This window comes from Haplochromis burtoni, unplaced genomic scaffold, assembly GCF_018398535.1.
Source record: "Haplochromis burtoni strain Fernald_Lab_line unplaced genomic scaffold, NCSU_Asbu1 Contig_2009, whole genome shotgun sequence".
In the NCBI taxonomy this organism is placed as follows: Eukaryota; Metazoa; Chordata; class Actinopteri; order Cichliformes; family Cichlidae; genus Haplochromis; species Haplochromis burtoni.
The window spans coordinates 912-17,772 of record NW_024584370.1 but is presented as its reverse complement, the minus strand read 5'-3'; the positions used below and the strand labels follow the sequence as shown (position 1 = coordinate 17,772).

Genomic DNA, 16,861 nt, shown 5'->3' with positions numbered 1-16,861 from the left:
AAATGACTTTGATTTTGCCCATTTGATTTCAATGCCACTCTAAGAACATTTCATTACATCCAGCCCTGTGACAGAGACAAAGAAGTGTGATGTGTTGTAGTTTCAGGAGTCAGTATACAGCTACAAAGCTTTTAGTTCAGTCTATACAAACAGCTGTAGCTCCATAAAGGCAGCATGCAGAGACTCACAGTGTTATATAATGAGAGGGCTGCTCGTCCACCTGGCCCTTCCTCACAGTTTCTGTCTGATTTCTCAGACTTTTATCTGATTTAGTGCTCAGCTCAGATAAAATGATAATTGTGGCTGATTTTAACATCCATGTAGATGCTAAAAATGTTGTTATTATTAACATTATTTCCTGAAAACCCTCTCTTGTCTGATCATATCCAAATAACATTTAAATTTTAAATAATACCTACACAACAGTGAGGAATTGATATAATCACAGTATTTTCTTATCTAGTGTCTTTCTTAAAGTGCTGTAACTAAATTTAAGGATGTAATTATTCCACTATGATCCTCTTCATGTGCCAACATGGTATCTTGTTACCAGTGTTACATGCTCACTGCAAATGACTCTGGATGCTGTGGATTCTTTAAATTATGCAGATAAATTGAAACTTTGCAGAGATGTAAAGTGGATGGATGAGAGAAAGAACACTTTGAAAGTTCCACATCAACTATCAAGGATGATTTTTAATGACTTTTTGAATATGATGTGATCGTATTGCATTGACTGTAATGAATTTGAGCATAATTGTCCTTTATGTTGTATGCGGCTTTAGAAGTGAACAGTTGCAGTTTGATCCCTTTAACCTCCCTGATTTGTGTTGTTTCTTCTTTCAGACAAGAAAAACATCACAGCTGAGTCTAGACAAAATGTCACTCCGACGTGTCGAGCTCCAAACACCAACACCAGGGCTGTAGAGTTGAGCAGAGCTGACCTGAAGCCAGAAAACGTCCTTTTGTATCGGGATGGCCGATTTGAACCAGCCAATCAGCATCCATCTTTTAGGTACTGGGTGGATCTGCAGCTCAGACTGATGAAGGATGGAGACGCGTCTCTGATTCTGAAGAATGTGACAAATAATGACATTGGAACATATGAGAGTCGGTCCGATTGGATGAAGCAGTCATGCAAGCTCATCAGCATCACCTACCTTACTGTTGATCCTCCAGGTGAGTGAGTAGAGTTGAGTGTGTGTGTGATCAGAGGTGAAGCTGCTTCCTGGTTGTTGATGTTTGTTTGTAAAGATGTTGATGAGAATTTGTCACGTGTGTTTGGTAAATTGTGTTTTTTTTAGCGCTAATATTTTATAGGAAAGTCCAAACAGCCTCACTGCTTCTCCATAAAGAACAAAGATTTGCTCTCTGTGGCTCCAACACAACTTAAAGACAATCAAAGGTGGACAAAGTTCTCTGTGGTTTGTTGGAGGCTACAGCTAAATGCTGCCTCCTCCATAGTACAATATACATGTTTATACAGTGACGTCATTTTGAAGTCCTTTGGCTGATGATGGTCTTTAGTAGTAGCTGATGGTTGATGATGAGATGTTTGTGTTGTTCTGTGGAGATCGTTCAAGAACTGAACCTGTTAAACACTCAGACCTGCTTCAGATTTCACCGCTTTAGTTATGACGCACTTATTTATGGTCACCCTACAGCAGCGTAAACACACGTGACTCTAACGTGACTTCCTGCAGAGACGATGAATTGGACGTATTGAGTTTGAACGAGTGTCTAAAAAGTCAGATCTGTTCTCAGTCAGAGACTTTCAGGATCATTTAAACCTTAAATTTAATCTCATGTAGTCAGGATTTAAACTCAGGTTCAGTTATTTCAATAAAACCATCCTGAGACATTTAGAACAATCGAAGCGTCGGAGTTGCAAGAACACGGAAATGTCTGCTGTGACTGCGTCGCTCTGCTCGACTTTGCTGTTTGTCGGCCTCTTCGTGTTTGTCTCTGCAGGTGAGATTCACTCTGTGGGACAGAGAGGAAAAGCATCAGTCTGTTTACATGTTAACAACATTTCCTGACGAGTTATTTTCATATTGATTCAGTTTTTCCGTGTTTGTGAAGGAGACACGAGGCTGGGTGGAGTCTGTGTGGACCTAACATGTCGGTGTGATCAGAGCCCACAGAGACAAAGAAGTGTCATGTGTGTGTCAGTGTGATGTGTTGTAGTTTCAGGAGTCAGTATACCGTCACGAGCAGATCTACAGACGTGGCATGGAGTGGCATGTGTCACCCTGATATAATCTCTTGCCACACCGAGTGCCACCATAGTTTTGTAAATGACAATGTTTATTAAGGGTGGCACATGCCACTCCATGCCACCTCTGTAGATCTGCTCCTGAATTTTAAATGGTACAAAAAAGTCACAATCATTGGTTACATTTTAAGGCATATTACACTATGGAAAAGCTGCATATGTGTAAAGAAATGACTTTGATTTTGCCCATTTGATTTCAATGCCACTCTAAGAACATTTCATTACATCCAGCCCTGTGACAGAGACAAAGAAGTGTGATGTGTGTGTCAGTGTGATGTGTTGTAGTTTCAGGAGTCAGTATTCAGCTACAAAGCTTTGTGTTCAGTGTATACAAACAACAGCTGTCTTTCTGTAGCTACAGAAAGACACATTATGTTCACTTATTATCAGGACGTATTTTTGTTTGTGGAACCTGCAGGAACTCAGTTCAATAGCTAAACTGTGAAAAACACAAGAAACCAAATGTCTGTGAGTTCAGACCAGCCGTTAACATGTTTACACTTAACACCCGCTCACATTAATGAGGATTATGAAAAATAATCCATACAAAGTCATGGAACAAACACTAACACAGTTAACATTACATATATAACAGTATTATTACAGAATTTAAAAAAAACCCACACACAACAACAACAACAAAAAAAACAGTCAACGAAAAATAAACAACATGGAATGGCTCTGATCATATTCCACCCCATCTTGTTTCTGCACTTGGTAATTTGTAATTTGGTAGTTTCTGAGGCCCCTGCTTGGATCAACAGACCCTCAGCTCCACTGAAACACAGACCGATTTATTAATTAATGTTTTGCAGTGATTATTGCATTTGTCATAAACTGTACTGTACTAACAACCAATGGTGAATATGATCTGTAACACTAGCAGAGCTTTTTTTTTAGTTTTTCTGAAACCCCGAATCATATCAGAGAGGTTTGACTCCCTGGTCCAACTTTCAAACGTGCACCTTCAAGTAGATAACTTTCAAAATGCAGAAGAAACGATTTTGAACAATTTCAAAGATAATTAGTTTTGTTCAAATCAGTTTTATTTGTACATAGCACCAAATCACAAAACACGATAAAATCATTAACATAATATATTGTATTACTCAGTATTGACCTAGAAAATAGGAACAGAGCCAGGTTTCTCTTTTGCAGTATGTTGTTGGGATGATTGCCTCGGTTTTAAAGAGGGGGCAGTGTTGCTCCATCAAGAACTTGTTGCTCTTTGTGCTAAAGGAGGCATTAAGCTCACCAAATGAAATTGGTACTTGCTGCCATATCTGTGCAACAACAATCCAAGGAAGTTAAGGATTTCAACATGTACATCAGAAAACAAGGCATGGTGGACGTAACCACGTGCTGTCCAAGTTGTGGCAAAGGTATTGGATTCCAGGTGCAAGCACTGCTACAAGAAGGATTTTGAGCAAGTGCGTTGTCTGTTTGTCTGGTTGCGATAGAAGCTAACATTTGTACTTTGACGTTTAACCTCTCTGCTCTGTGTTGTTTCCTCTTTCAGGCAAGGAGATCATCACAGCTGAGTCTGGACAGAACGTCAGTCTCCCATGTCGAACTCCAAACAAACTCACAATCAGACTTGTAAAGTGGAGCAAAACTGGCCTGGAAAAATATGTCCTTTTGTACCGAGATGGACACTTTGATCCAGCCAACCAGCATCCATCTTTTATGAACCGGGTGGATCTGCAGGACAGACAGATGAAGGATGGAGACGTGTCTTTGATTCTGAAGAATGTGACGACTGCTGATAGTGGAACATACGAGTGTCGTGTCTTCATGGCAGAAACAGACTCATCGCAGCTCATCAGCATCATCAGCCTGAGAGTTGATCCTCCAGGTGAGTGAGTAGAGTTGAGTGTGTGTGTGATCAGAGGTGAAGCTGCTTCCTGGTTGTTGATGTTTGTTTGTAAAGATGTTGTTGATGAGACTTTGTAGAAAGCAGCTGGTCTGAGTGATGTGATCAGAGTGCAGTAGATAATGTCTGACAGCAGTTTGAAGAGGAAATGGATTCTGTTCTGTTCTTCACTCATCACCTACCTGACAGCTGACACCTCGCACCTGTTTCTCACCTGCAGGTCAGACAAGAGGACTCACAGAGGATGGATCTGTTGGACTGAAAGTTGGTCTTCCAGTTGCTGTTTTTCTTCTTTTTGTTGTTGTTATTGTTGTTGTTTTTCTGATCTATAGAAAACATCAGTAAGGTGTTTTATAACTGAATTGTTAAAAAAAGGAAGGAAGCAGGAGGACGCACGGAGGCTGTATCTGTTGGACTGATGATCAGTCTGTCATTTTCTGCTGTTCAAATTTGAGAATTTTCAATGTTTTCTTTGAAAATCAATAATTATCCTAACAAACACCAACAGAGGATGCTCAATTTTACTCTGCCAGATGACAAACACGTCTAGATTTCATTTTGATTTTGCATTCCTGTGATTATTATCAAACCTCATTAGACTATTATATCACCTTCAATTTACTATATTACAGTCCAACATTAGAAAAAGTGGCTCTATTTATTCAGCTTTTCAGGTTCCAGGTTCATCTCAGTGTAAAAGTTCAAAGCAAATCTTTGAAAAGTTCTTTATATTTCTTCCTCACTTATATGATGAACATGCGGGAGTTCCTATTATCAAACTAAACACATCAAACAAAATTTAGACATGCTTTTTTGTGTTTCTCCACACAAATATTTCAGAGTGAACTAATTTCAAACAAAAGATCTCATGTTGTTCACAGTTTGATTTTACACAGTATTTATGAGTTCAGTGTCTCGTATGTTGCAGTATCAGAATAACTTCAGGTTCGGCTGTAAGATCAAACTTTTTCTGTGAGATTCGAAACACAAATTAATCCTCATGTAGAGATCAGCTGTTACAGTATAATTACTGTCACACATACTGAACCGACTGACAACACAAACACTGTGTGTGATGAAGAAAAGACGAATTACTGTCGATTATAGACGATCAATAATCTTCAGCTACAGCTGAATAAATGTTATGATGGACAGTGTTATGAAACCAAAGTGAAGGTAATTATTTCCATGTAGCTGCAGAGTCAGAGGTTTCCTCTCTGATCTGTGAAGCTTTGAACTTTTCCTTCCATGAAGGAGACGCTTCAGTTTGTTACTGCAGTATCAACATTTCAAGTCCAGGTCACATATTATTAATTTATTGTCTCTGTAACTTTGGTTATTGCTAATAAAGTTTTGCAAACAGCAGTACTGAATGTTTTTTTCTTGAATTCAGTCTTTAATCGTTTGTTTTCTGTGGCTGTAAAGGTTTAAAGATTAAACTAAACTAAATCAAGGGTTTTGTTTTCACCTTCATCAGTTTCAAGGTTTCACAGCCTGGAGGAACACAGTTTGTTTCTCTCCATGTTGACTTATACACAAATAAGACACCTACAGTCACATATACAAATGAAGGTAATCTGTATTCACAAATAAAATACAGCAATTTCATTAAAAAATGCATTTAATATTATTATTACTACAAATTAATGAAACCTCATTGATGAGCTGCTTATATCCATGTTAGTCTTTACTTTAAAGTCCAACATCTCCCTCTAGTGGTCATATATACACAATGTTGGAGGATTAACGTTCACAGATATGAGACATAATCAGATTATTTCTTAAACATGTTTTTAGCTCTTCACTCTCATGATTTCCTGGTCTTGTGTGTTTGCGTGACAGCTTTAAGCCACAGTGTTTAGGGAAAAATACTGTGCCTATCTACCTTCAGGTTACTCACTGATGTAGAGTATTTGAATAATTTGAATAATTTGATTTAGTTCACTTCTTTAGACAAAGACAAAAGTTAAATACCTCCTCTGTGTTTGAACCAATAGAAAGCTGGCACTCAGAGGAAGAGGGCGGGCTTTACTTGGTGTCAGTGACAGAAATGAAAAAAAGCTCAAATGAGTGAGAAGGACGATGAAGGAAACATCTGTGCTGTGTCTGCTCTGTAAGTAGAATCTCTGTGTGTGAATGGTCGTCTGTCTCTGTGTTAGCTCTGCAAAAGACCTGCCCAGGGCCCTTTGGTAGCTCAGATGAGGTCTAGACCATCCATACCCACTCCCTCAGATGACTGAAACAGAATGGATGAATGAAAAATGTAACATGACAAAATCTGGGTGAAGAGATGTAAGTATTTTCCAAATGTCATGATGAATGTAAGTGCTGATTTTAGGATAAAGAGGAGCATAAAGAGTCAAAACTTTGTTGGGTACATTTAATCTTTGTATTCTTTGTTTTTTAATATTTCTGATGTGGTCAGAAATATTAAAAAACAAAGAATACAAACATTTGTAATTATACTACAGTCATCTCCACAGAATATATATATTAGTATATATATATATATATATATATATATATATATATATATATATATATATATATATATATACTTTGTTAATACAGAGAAAAAATATGTGTGGAACTCAGGGGAGCTGAATAATTACGCACACCCCACTTTGCATTATTTATTTGTAAAAAATGTTTGGAATCATGTATGATTTTCGTTCCACTTCTCACGTGTCACCACTTTGTGTTGGTCTTTCACGTGGAATTCCAATAAAATTGATTCATGTTTGTGGCTGTAATGTGACAAAATGTGGGAAAGTTCAAGGGGGCCGAATACTTTTGCAAGCCACTGTAGATGTGTGTATATATATGTATATATATACACACATCTACAGTGTAATACAATACAATGTGTGGTACAATACAAGTGTAGAGGTGTATATATATGTATATATACACCTCTACACTTGTATGACCTCTACACTTAGCAGGGACAGAACCGTGGACAGCCGTCCCAGCGGTCTCTGGTATGGTGTGGTTTCAGCATGTTAGTTGGTGTCAGACACTTTCTTCACTATTACATAGGGTCCTAAGAAACGAGCCATGAGGGCAGAATTAGGCAGCAACACAAGAACTTTGACCACAGGCTGAAATTGTCTTTCCACTGCAAACCGTTTCTTCATGTTGGCCTGGGATACACAGAGAGCCTCCTGTGACAAAATGAGGAAAAGTTCAAGAGGGCCGAACTTACTTTTGCAAGCCACATGTATATCAGAGAGAGACAAGTTTGTGTGTTTGCCAGCTGTTTGTTCTTTATGTTGACTTCATATCAACCTGAGTGTCATTTCTCTTTAGCTTCTGATCTCACTGCTGAGCTGCACAACAAACCAAGGTCAGTAACCTTCTTCTGTCACAGTTTAAACCTGAGAAATGCTCACTGATATGACCTGATTGGGTTCATGTTTCACTGAAGCTACATATAAAACTGAAAAATAAAGGATTAAAGAAAAGGTAGACAGAATCATGCATATTTTCATTGTAACCCTCACAGCTCGTCTGACTGTGATCCCAGCAGCTCTCAGTTCTTTGAAGAAGACTTTGTGTCTCTGAGCTGTGAGGAGCGACGACAGCTCTGCTGGATGGACTCTGAGGACCAAATAAGATCACTCAGTGTGGAGATGGGTGGGGAAGATGGTCTGGTTCTTCATGTGACATCACTGTTTTCCCATGGGACAGTGGAGTTTACTGGTGTGAGTCCAGAGAGGGTCCCATCAGTAACATGGTTAACCTGACAGTCACTGGTAAGCTGAGTGTGTGGAGTTAGTGTTGATGAAGCTGTGTGTAAATGGATGAAATGCTGTAGTTTGTCTCTGTGTTGAGGTGGATCAGTGATCCTGCAGAGTCCTGTCCTCCCTGTGATGGAGGGAGATGACGTCACTCTGCTCTGTAAAACAAAGACCACTCCCTCCAACCTCCCAGCTGCTTTCTATAAAGATGGCTCCCTCATCAGGAAGCAGCCTACAGGTCACATGACCATCCAGCATGTTTCCAGGTCTGATGAAGGCCTCTACAAGTGTGACATCAGCGGTCATGGAGAGTCTCCATCCAGCTGGATCACTGTCACAGGTGACACACTCACCTGTCTGTGTTTCTGCAGCTTTCAACATTCACAATGTGACGACAACTTAATGACTGTGTTTGCTTTATTTTAGGGAAACACACCACCACACCTCCACCTACATCCACACCTCTTCCTCCATCACTCTCTCCTCCTGTTCTCTCTGTGTTGTCATTTGTTGGATCAGTCTGTGTTGTGGCTCTACTGGTGTTACTGGTTCTGCTGGTGAGACGTTGTGTTCACGGGAAACCTGAAGGTGAGACTCAGACTTGTTGATTTATAGTATAATTAAAATTAAATTAAAATGATAAAGTATAATTTTTCATGTCTGAGTTTGTTTATTAGAACAACGTTCATATTCATCATGATCACAGTAACAATGTTCCTAGAATTAATCTGTTTTAGATATTTAATTTGTATTATTGTTTAATTTGGTTCATTTTAATCAGATCAAGATGTTGGAGAAGATGACATCATCACTGACATCATGTGCAGTGTCATCAACGTATCAACTTGTCAGCAACAGCCAATCAGACAAAGTGAAGGTAGTTCGGTGTTTTCATAATATTTTTCATTATGTGAGGATATCTCTAAATATATCCTCACATAATGTACCTTTGAAAAGATTTAAAATATCATAATATTAGTTTCTCCCTCTTCTCCTGCTTGAGCGGCGTGGGAATAATGAGGAAAATAGCAATGGACCAATGACCAAACACTAAAATGGCACCTTGGAAACTGGGAGCTCAAAAGGTTTTAAAATGAAACAGAAAACCCGACAACGCCACCCTGGGAATTTCATCAAGAGAATATCCAGTTATAAACTTCAGACAGAGTCGTGGTTCCGTGTAAAAATAAACAATTTATTGACAACTATTTAATTTATTTTATTATTTTATTTTGGTATATTTATCAGATCAAGATGTTGGAGAAGTTCTGATGATCACTGTCATCAACATATCAATATATCAAACTTTCAGCAACAGCCAGTCAGACAAAGTGATTGGTTGTCACTTGTAGGGCTGGAAACGCAACCAGCGAGTGACTCCTGGATGGAGGGAAAAGGTGTGAGTCACTGAAAATGAGGCGGGAACAGGTGTTAGTTGGAAGTTACAGATGCCAGTCCAAGGTGTACAGGGAGGCAGGCAGGTGAGCATGAGTGGGAAACTGAGCTGACCAGCAATTGAACCCAGGCAGGTTATGGCAGCGACTCAGCAACAACCAGAGGTCTCCAGCGAGCAGAAGCACAAAGGTCAAATACACAAAAAACTATGACAAGAAGTAATAACTGTGGCGGCCTAGACTGACAAAGGGTTGCAGATGATCTGACGAAGTTTGATTGTGAGCGCTGGTCTTAAGAAGCCGGCAGTTCAGATTATACTCAGGTGCAGCCTGTCAGTGCCCAGTGGGGACGGGGCATTGATTGGACCATTGATGGTCCGCCCAGTGGAGGAATGCCAGCACTGTGAAAAAACCCAGCCCTCACCTGGACCATGACTAGACTGACTTTAGTATGAATGTAGAATCATATTTAGATCATCATTGATGATATGATGGGTTATGAGGACATTATGGAGCATGTGATCAGAAGTGTAAAAATGTAGATTAGTGTTACAGTCAAAAAACAAAGTCGTGATTTGATTTAATTAAAACCTGAAATCACATATTTCAGTTCATACTTTTATTATTAATTAATTTGTCTTAACTAAAATGTGCAAACTCATGTGTCTTTCCTTCTGTGCTTACTGAGTGTTGTTCACTGTGAGCTGGACTGTGTGTTTGTGGTCTGTGGTTGAAGCTAACAGCTCTGCAGTCGTCCAGCATCCTGTTCGTGAAAGAAAGAAAACACTTCAGCTGCAGGTGTTTCAACACAGAGCTGTTCATTTTTTTTAAAAAACAGGAAGGAACATGGAGACATCATCTGGAAAAGCATTTCTCTAAACTCTGCTCACAGACCATCATCTCATTTAAAGTGAATCTTAATGATATTCAGAACTCTGTTCCAGTATCATTCACCGTTTTCCTCTATATTTATCCTTTGACTTTCCTTATACTTATGTGACTTCAACATTTTTAAACGAGTCTATCTCAGTATCTATACTTCATTTATGACTTCTAGAAAGTTAATAATTTGTTAGTTTCTGTGACATGATGACATGTTGACCACATGATTCTAGTTTAACTGTAGTCTGAAGCTGGTGACACCTCTCACCACAGTCTGGACTGGTTTGGCCAATCATGTGTTTATGCCGTGGGAAGGTGTTTACTTTGTGCTCTGTGGTAAAGAAAGTCAGTCTGCACTGAAAGCAGGTGGCAGCTTTGTGGTCGTCCACTTTTCTTTTCCACAGAAACACTTCTCTATTGTCAAAGCTGTTTCACAGTCGAGGTGTTAAGAACACTGAAACACTGCTACAGTTACAATAAAGATTATCACTTGATCTCTTCATAGTGCATCATGACAGATAATAATTTCATTGTGAATTGTACTGAATTAAACAAGTGCAGTTTATGTACCTGCAGTAATTTAATGTGTTTTATTCTCAGAGTGTGATTCAGCTGTGATCTACTCAGCAGTGAAAACTGAAGATGTCAGTTATGGACAAACAACCATCAGAACAAGGAGGCCCAGGTACAGCTGCTCTTTATCTTTGACTGTGGACAGAGTCAAGCTAGCTGCTCACCCTGTTTCCAGCCATCAAGCTAACCTAAGCTAACAAAAGTCCATCACAGCTCTTTACTAGATAAAAACTTACTTCACACTGGTAAACCTTTAACTGGGAGCATGTGTGAACCAGAGACGTGGAGATAGGAAAGGTTGATTGAACTAAAAAGCTTGTAATCACTGTAATCACAACCTTTCAGTAAGCCGCTGCTGCTGGGTGCTTTTTGCCACTTTTACTTCTTGTTTAAACAGACATAACATTTTGCCCTCATACCTGTTTCTACATTAGTTATCAAGACTAATTTAACATGGTTAATATTGATTATCCTAGATGACAAAGTCAAAAACTTTTCCAGTAACACACATTAATAAATGCCTTCCTGTGTAAATGTAATCCGTCAAAAAGACAACCGCCCCCTACTGTCTAAATGTTTATTGAACAAAAGATGCTGTTATATTGTAACTGTATCTGACACACCTGCACAAAATGTGTCAAAGTTCAATAAGTTATATTATTGTAACTGTGACGCGTTCACTGTCCTCGTTCTTTCACTTTGCTGTATATAAAGAACAGAGAGGCTCTGCTTTGTGCTTATATTCTCCTCCTGTGTGTTTGTGTGTGCAGAGTTTCTACCAGAGCCAAATGTCATCGACTCCTCACTGAAGTCGTCCACCAGTCCAACCACTGGGATCCAGCTGCTGCTCTCTAACTGGTCCACACAGCAGCTCAGACCTGACACATTCACTGTAAACACACTGGTTCATATTCTGTTTGTTCAACACAGGAGCACCTCAGGGATGTGTCCTCTCGCCACTGCTCTACTCCCTCTACACTTCAGACTGTGTGGCCACCCATGGCTCCAACACCATTGTGAAGTTTGCTGACGACACAGTGGTGTTGGGTGCCATCTCCAACAACGATGAGGCGGCCTACATGGATGAAGTGAAGAATCTGGCATCGTGGTGCCAGGACAACCACCTCCAGCTGAACGTCAGCAAGACCAAGGAGCTGGTGGTGGACTTCAGAAGGGGTCAGCACAGAGACTACAAGCCCATTATCATCAATGGAGCTCCAGTGGAGAGGGTGCAGTCCTTCAAGTATCTTGGTGTCCACATCTCCTCAGACCTGACATGGGCTGCCCACATTCAAGGTACCAGACCAAAAAGGCTAGGCAGCGCCTGTATCACCTCGACAACTGAGGAAGTTCAGAGGTCTCCAAGATCCTCAGGATTTCTATACAGGCGCTGTGGAGAGCATCCTCACACAGAACATCACGTCCTGGTATGGAAACAGCTGTGTTAAGGACCAAAAAGCTCTTCAGAGAGTGATCTGTACAGCAGAACGATGCTACAGGAATGCTCTCCCCTCCCTACAGGACATTTACATCGGGAGATGCTGGACTAGAGCAACTCAGATATTGAAGGACCCGTCTCATCCCAGCAATAAACTGTTCCAGCTCGTGCAACAATCAGGCAGAAGGTTCTGCACCATTAGCACATTCTCATATCATCCTGATCCTTCCAGCTTCACTACAGCACATTGACTTTAACACCCCACAATGTACACAAGCTGTACATTTCAGGATTGTTTTATTTTATCTTTATTTATATAACTCAGCCACTTGCTGCACATAAAGTCCTCTTTGTATATACTCATTCTCTGTATATAAAGTTCTGACTCGTTTGTGCACAGTCGAAGAACGTATCAGGTCACATTTCACTGCGTGTTATATCTGTATAACCATGCACGTGACAAAGAGTCTTGAATCTTGAATAAAATAAAGCTCAGCAACAGCTTCACTGAGCTTCTTCTGCATCTACAGAATGGTTCATAAATCATCAAATAAAACACTGGGCATGCTCAGTGTTTCTGAAATTGAGATCTCCAATGAGTTTTTACAAACCACTGTGGAAACTCATGAGACTTTATGTGTATTGATGGATATTGTTTGTATTTGGAGGTGTTCTGTCAGCAGTCAGTGCTGACAGGGAATGTTTACACCAGAAATATCACAGTTTGATGGATAACAGGTGTGATGTCACCTGAAAGGAGATCATAGTTTAGGTTGATATTTTTATTTAAGTTATTACATTCTTATCCAACTGCCCTGTGATTAAACCGTACTCTGGTGCTGCCATCTACTGACATTAAAGTGCAGCAACAGGCTGTCTGCACCACTGATATGGAGCAAACTTCACAATAACAGACATAAACTTGCGGCTGCCTGCTTAACCACCACAATATGTGGTCATATTTTTCATTTAGTTAATGCAATATAGACTCACTGCCCACTTTATTAAGAACTCCTTGCTAGTATCAAGTTGAAATCTCATTTTTTCTTGAGAACTGCTTCATTTCTTCATGGCATGGATTCAAAAATATGCTGAAAACATTTCTCATTGGTCCAAATTGATATAATACCCAAAGTTGCTACAGATTTCCAGAACATCCCAAAGATGCTCTGTTGGATTCAGATCTGGTGACTGTGGACGTCGTCTGAGTGCCGTGAACTCATGTTAAGGAAAGCAGTTTGAAATAAGTGGCGTGTTATCCTCCTGGAAGCAGCCATGAGCAGATGGCTACACTGTGGTCTGAAAGGGATGTACATTGCAGACACAACTTTAGTTACTTATTGAAACTCACAAAATCATTGTTTGTTTGTTTTTAAAGAGTTTAATGTCAATACAAAGTCAATCTCAGCAGATAGTGCACTTACAAAAACTGTGAAACACTGAAATAAATCAGAGTATATTAGTGTCACTCAGCTCTTTATTTTTTGTCCTTTCAGCAAATTTCTATATACGTGACTTTCAACCTGTTTCTTGTTAAACACAGACCACCAGAGTCCAGTAATGTATTGCTGACAGGGCACTAACCCTGAAATACTTTTTTTTAAGACAGTGCAATAATAAAGCTGAACTTTGTTAGCTTCTTTTTTTGCTGCTGGGTGCTCTCAGAGACAAACAGCCTACAGATGTAGCTGTTCTGAGCTCCGTGAGCTGTAAAAAGTACTGCCAGCAGAATAAAATCAAACAAATTATTCTCTGCAGCACAAACTACGTGTAATGTGGTTCAGCATAAGTTACTAAGATGACCTCCTGTAAAGAGACACTGAGAACTCTGTGTCCACATATCTGTGTGAAGTCAGTCAGCACCTTCTCTTTCTGTTATTTAACCTGAGGCGGTTTAAAACAGAAGTTTTGTTTTCAGCACACCTGGCAGCTACAGAAGGAGCAGCACCTCACCCACATAAACCTACAGTTTCCTACTGAGGACTTTAAGAAAATGACTTTTTTTTTTTGCTGATGCTTCGGGGTACTGTTCATATTTTAGATCAGGATCCATTCTCAGAAAACCAACATTTTGTTCCAGTAAGTCTCAAGCTTTGTTCTTTATTTGAGAAAAAATAAAAGCTTGTTGATCACTCTAATCAGTCACTCAGGAGGAGGAGCGAAACAACGTGCTGTGGATTATTTAGAAACCTCTCTGTGTGATGGTTTTAATCAGGGCACGATGACATCGCTATGCCAGCCTTCCCTTTCTGGAACTTCTCATTTCAGCCACACTCATTTCTTTAACTCTGTACAGGAAACTTGTTTCATGTAAGTACAATCAGCTCTGCAGCTGCTCGGTGGTCTCCATCCTCCCGTCCCAAATGGCTTCTTTCAAATTCTTCCTCTTTTTGTCTCTAATCTCAAAGTTAACAGGTGAGCAAAATGAACATTTTTATTCATGTTTTAATTCCTTGCTTAGTCCCATGTGATCCATTTAACTGGTTAACTCTAAACCCGAACCAAGAAATAATAATTTATAATTGTGATGTCTTCAGCTCTTCAGCAGGATGTTCAGGTGAAGCTTGGAGATGACGTCACTCTTCAGTGTCAGATTTCCACAGATGAAATAATCTCAGTGCTGAAGTGGAGCAGAGCTGACCTGAACACAGACGGCTACGTCTACTTCTACAGGAACAAACGCTCCTATGAAAACTACCAACATCCATCTTTTCATGGCCGAGTGAAGCTGAGGGACCCGGAGATGAAGGATGGAGACGTGTCTCTGATTCTGAAGAACGTCGCGTTTAATGACACTGGGATGTATGAGTGTCACGTAGCTGTGAGGAACCCTGTGAGAAGTAAAAGAGTTCACACTGAGATCAGTCACTTCATCAACCTCACAGTCACAGGTGAGCTTGTGGAGCTCACACTCAGGTGTTAAAGGTCTGATATCATCAAATGTAAACTAAAAACTTCAGCTTTATGATCCAGTTAGAATTCTCTCCTCTTGTCTTGGTGAGTTTGTAACTCCCCTAGCTCCCTCTGCACAGTGTGCTGCTCACACAGGTGTTAATCATGTTTCTGTCGTTGGGAAGCAGCCAGTTGTTAAATATTTGAATATTTCTTTTTACTGCTCCCACATGTTTGTTCGGGTTTTTTTTCTGATGAGGAACTGAAGCCGTTCTCTCTATAGCGACATTTGCAGACACACAAACTTCCAGGTGAACTGCTGCTTTGGTGCCTATCAGTTTCTTATTGCCTATTTTTTCTGCAGGTGAAACACATGAAAGCGTGTCAGAGAAACGAATCATGGAAAGAGGAGACGCAGATGAAAGCATGGATGATACTGAAAGGGTCAGAGTTCCGACTCTTCAGGTTGTTGTTCCTGTTGTTGTTGTAGTTGCTCTTGTTGCTCTTTTTGCCGTTGGTTTTGTGATACACCAACAAACTTGTCATCATAAGAAGCAACATCCAGTCAAGTTTCCTACTGAGGACTCAGATGAAGTGCTATGAAGCTGCAGAAATGTATAAACTTTCTTGATGAAAACTAAAGCACTGACATTAACTCATTTTATAAAATGTACAGATCTTAATAAATAATAATAAATTAATAATTATTATAAATTAATTAATTAAATTATTTATTTATTAGATCACACCATAATAACAGAAACCACAAAACATTTTAATACGGAGTCTTTGGTTTCAGTGAATTTTAAAAAATAAACTTCAGACTAAATTTACATTTTAAACTCAAACCTAAACCTGCACACTGTAATTATATCATATAAAAAAATTTTATGTTCGCATGAAAACAATTTCTCAACAAAGAGGTTTCTGGTGGACAGAAATATAAAATAAATGATTTTAGTAATCAAACTGCAGCACTTCACATCTTTCACAGCAGTGTCAGTTTTATTAATGTAGCAGATTTTTGGAGTCTGTTTCTGAATGTTTGCACAGATTTGATTTCAGGTCAGCATGCAGCTTGTTCACAAGAATGTGACCACGGTCACTGAATGCACCTTCAGCACATTTACATCTAATACTGGGAACAGTTAAAAAATCCGAAGCCCTGACTGTAAATCCATTTATAAACACACTGCAGGCCATGATTTCCAGTCTACTTCTCCTTTTCTGGATTGAGTCAGGAAGAATGAACTTCCTTATTTTCTTTTATTAACTTTTATTAATGTGAAATCATTTAGGGAAAAAAAAGTTACACAGCAATAGTTCAATCAACATCCATAATTAAGCACCAACCTTTAGTTTAAAATGTTGCAGAGAGAGAGCACAGAGTCCACACCTTTATTCTTAAATGATAATCTTTGGGATGTTCTGGAGAAGACTGCAGCTGTTTGATTCTCCAGTTATCAATACTTTACATATAATTACTGAAATTTATGCCTCATCAAATGTTTCCCTTCATCAAAGTTAAAGGCAGTCTATCGAAAGGTTGAAGGAAAGTGTATGTCCAGGTTATGTTATATTGCACAGCTGTTCCTGATGTGCTGATGGCAGCGTTACTACACAGAAGTTTAAATCATGAAGTTCAAAGCATTTCTGCACCAACAGGAACTGTCCGAATGATTAAACATGTAAAAGTTTTGCAAATGTGCAAAAATGAGAGTTTGTGTTCTTTCTTTTACACTAAAGGAATCTGGTTGATTTTTAATGATAATTTATTTACTTGGATCAAAAGTA

General features: G+C 39.3%; 1 protein-coding gene across 1 annotated transcript; it reads left to right on the top strand.

The window, feature by feature from the left end:
• Positions 1 to 14,284: 14,284 nt before the first annotated feature.
• LOC102306207 (myelin-oligodendrocyte glycoprotein-like) lies at positions 14,285 to 15,704 on the top strand. Its single transcript, XM_005953362.3, has 3 exons — positions 14,285 to 14,590; positions 14,713 to 15,066; positions 15,432 to 15,704. The coding sequence occupies exons 1-3, from the start codon at positions 14,539 to 14,541 to the stop codon at positions 15,668 to 15,670; spliced, it is 645 nt and encodes a 214-aa protein (XP_005953424.3). The 5' UTR covers positions 14,285 to 14,538; the 3' UTR covers positions 15,671 to 15,704.
• Positions 15,705 to 16,861: the final 1,157 nt, after the last annotated feature.

Excerpts from the sequence above, each read along its gene's own strand:
- LOC102306207 (XM_005953362.3), top strand. The coding sequence starts at position 14,539 with ATGGCTTCTTTCAAATTCTTCCTCTTTTTGTCTCTAATCTCAAAGTTA. Across the intron at positions 14,591-14,712 it reads TCTAATCTCAAAGTTAACAG|CTCTTCAGCAGGATGTTCAG; the intron begins GTGAGCAAAATG and ends TGATGTCTTCAG. Across the intron at positions 15,067-15,431 it reads CATCAACCTCACAGTCACAG|GTGAAACACATGAAAGCGTG; the intron begins GTGAGCTTGTGG and ends TTTTTTCTGCAG.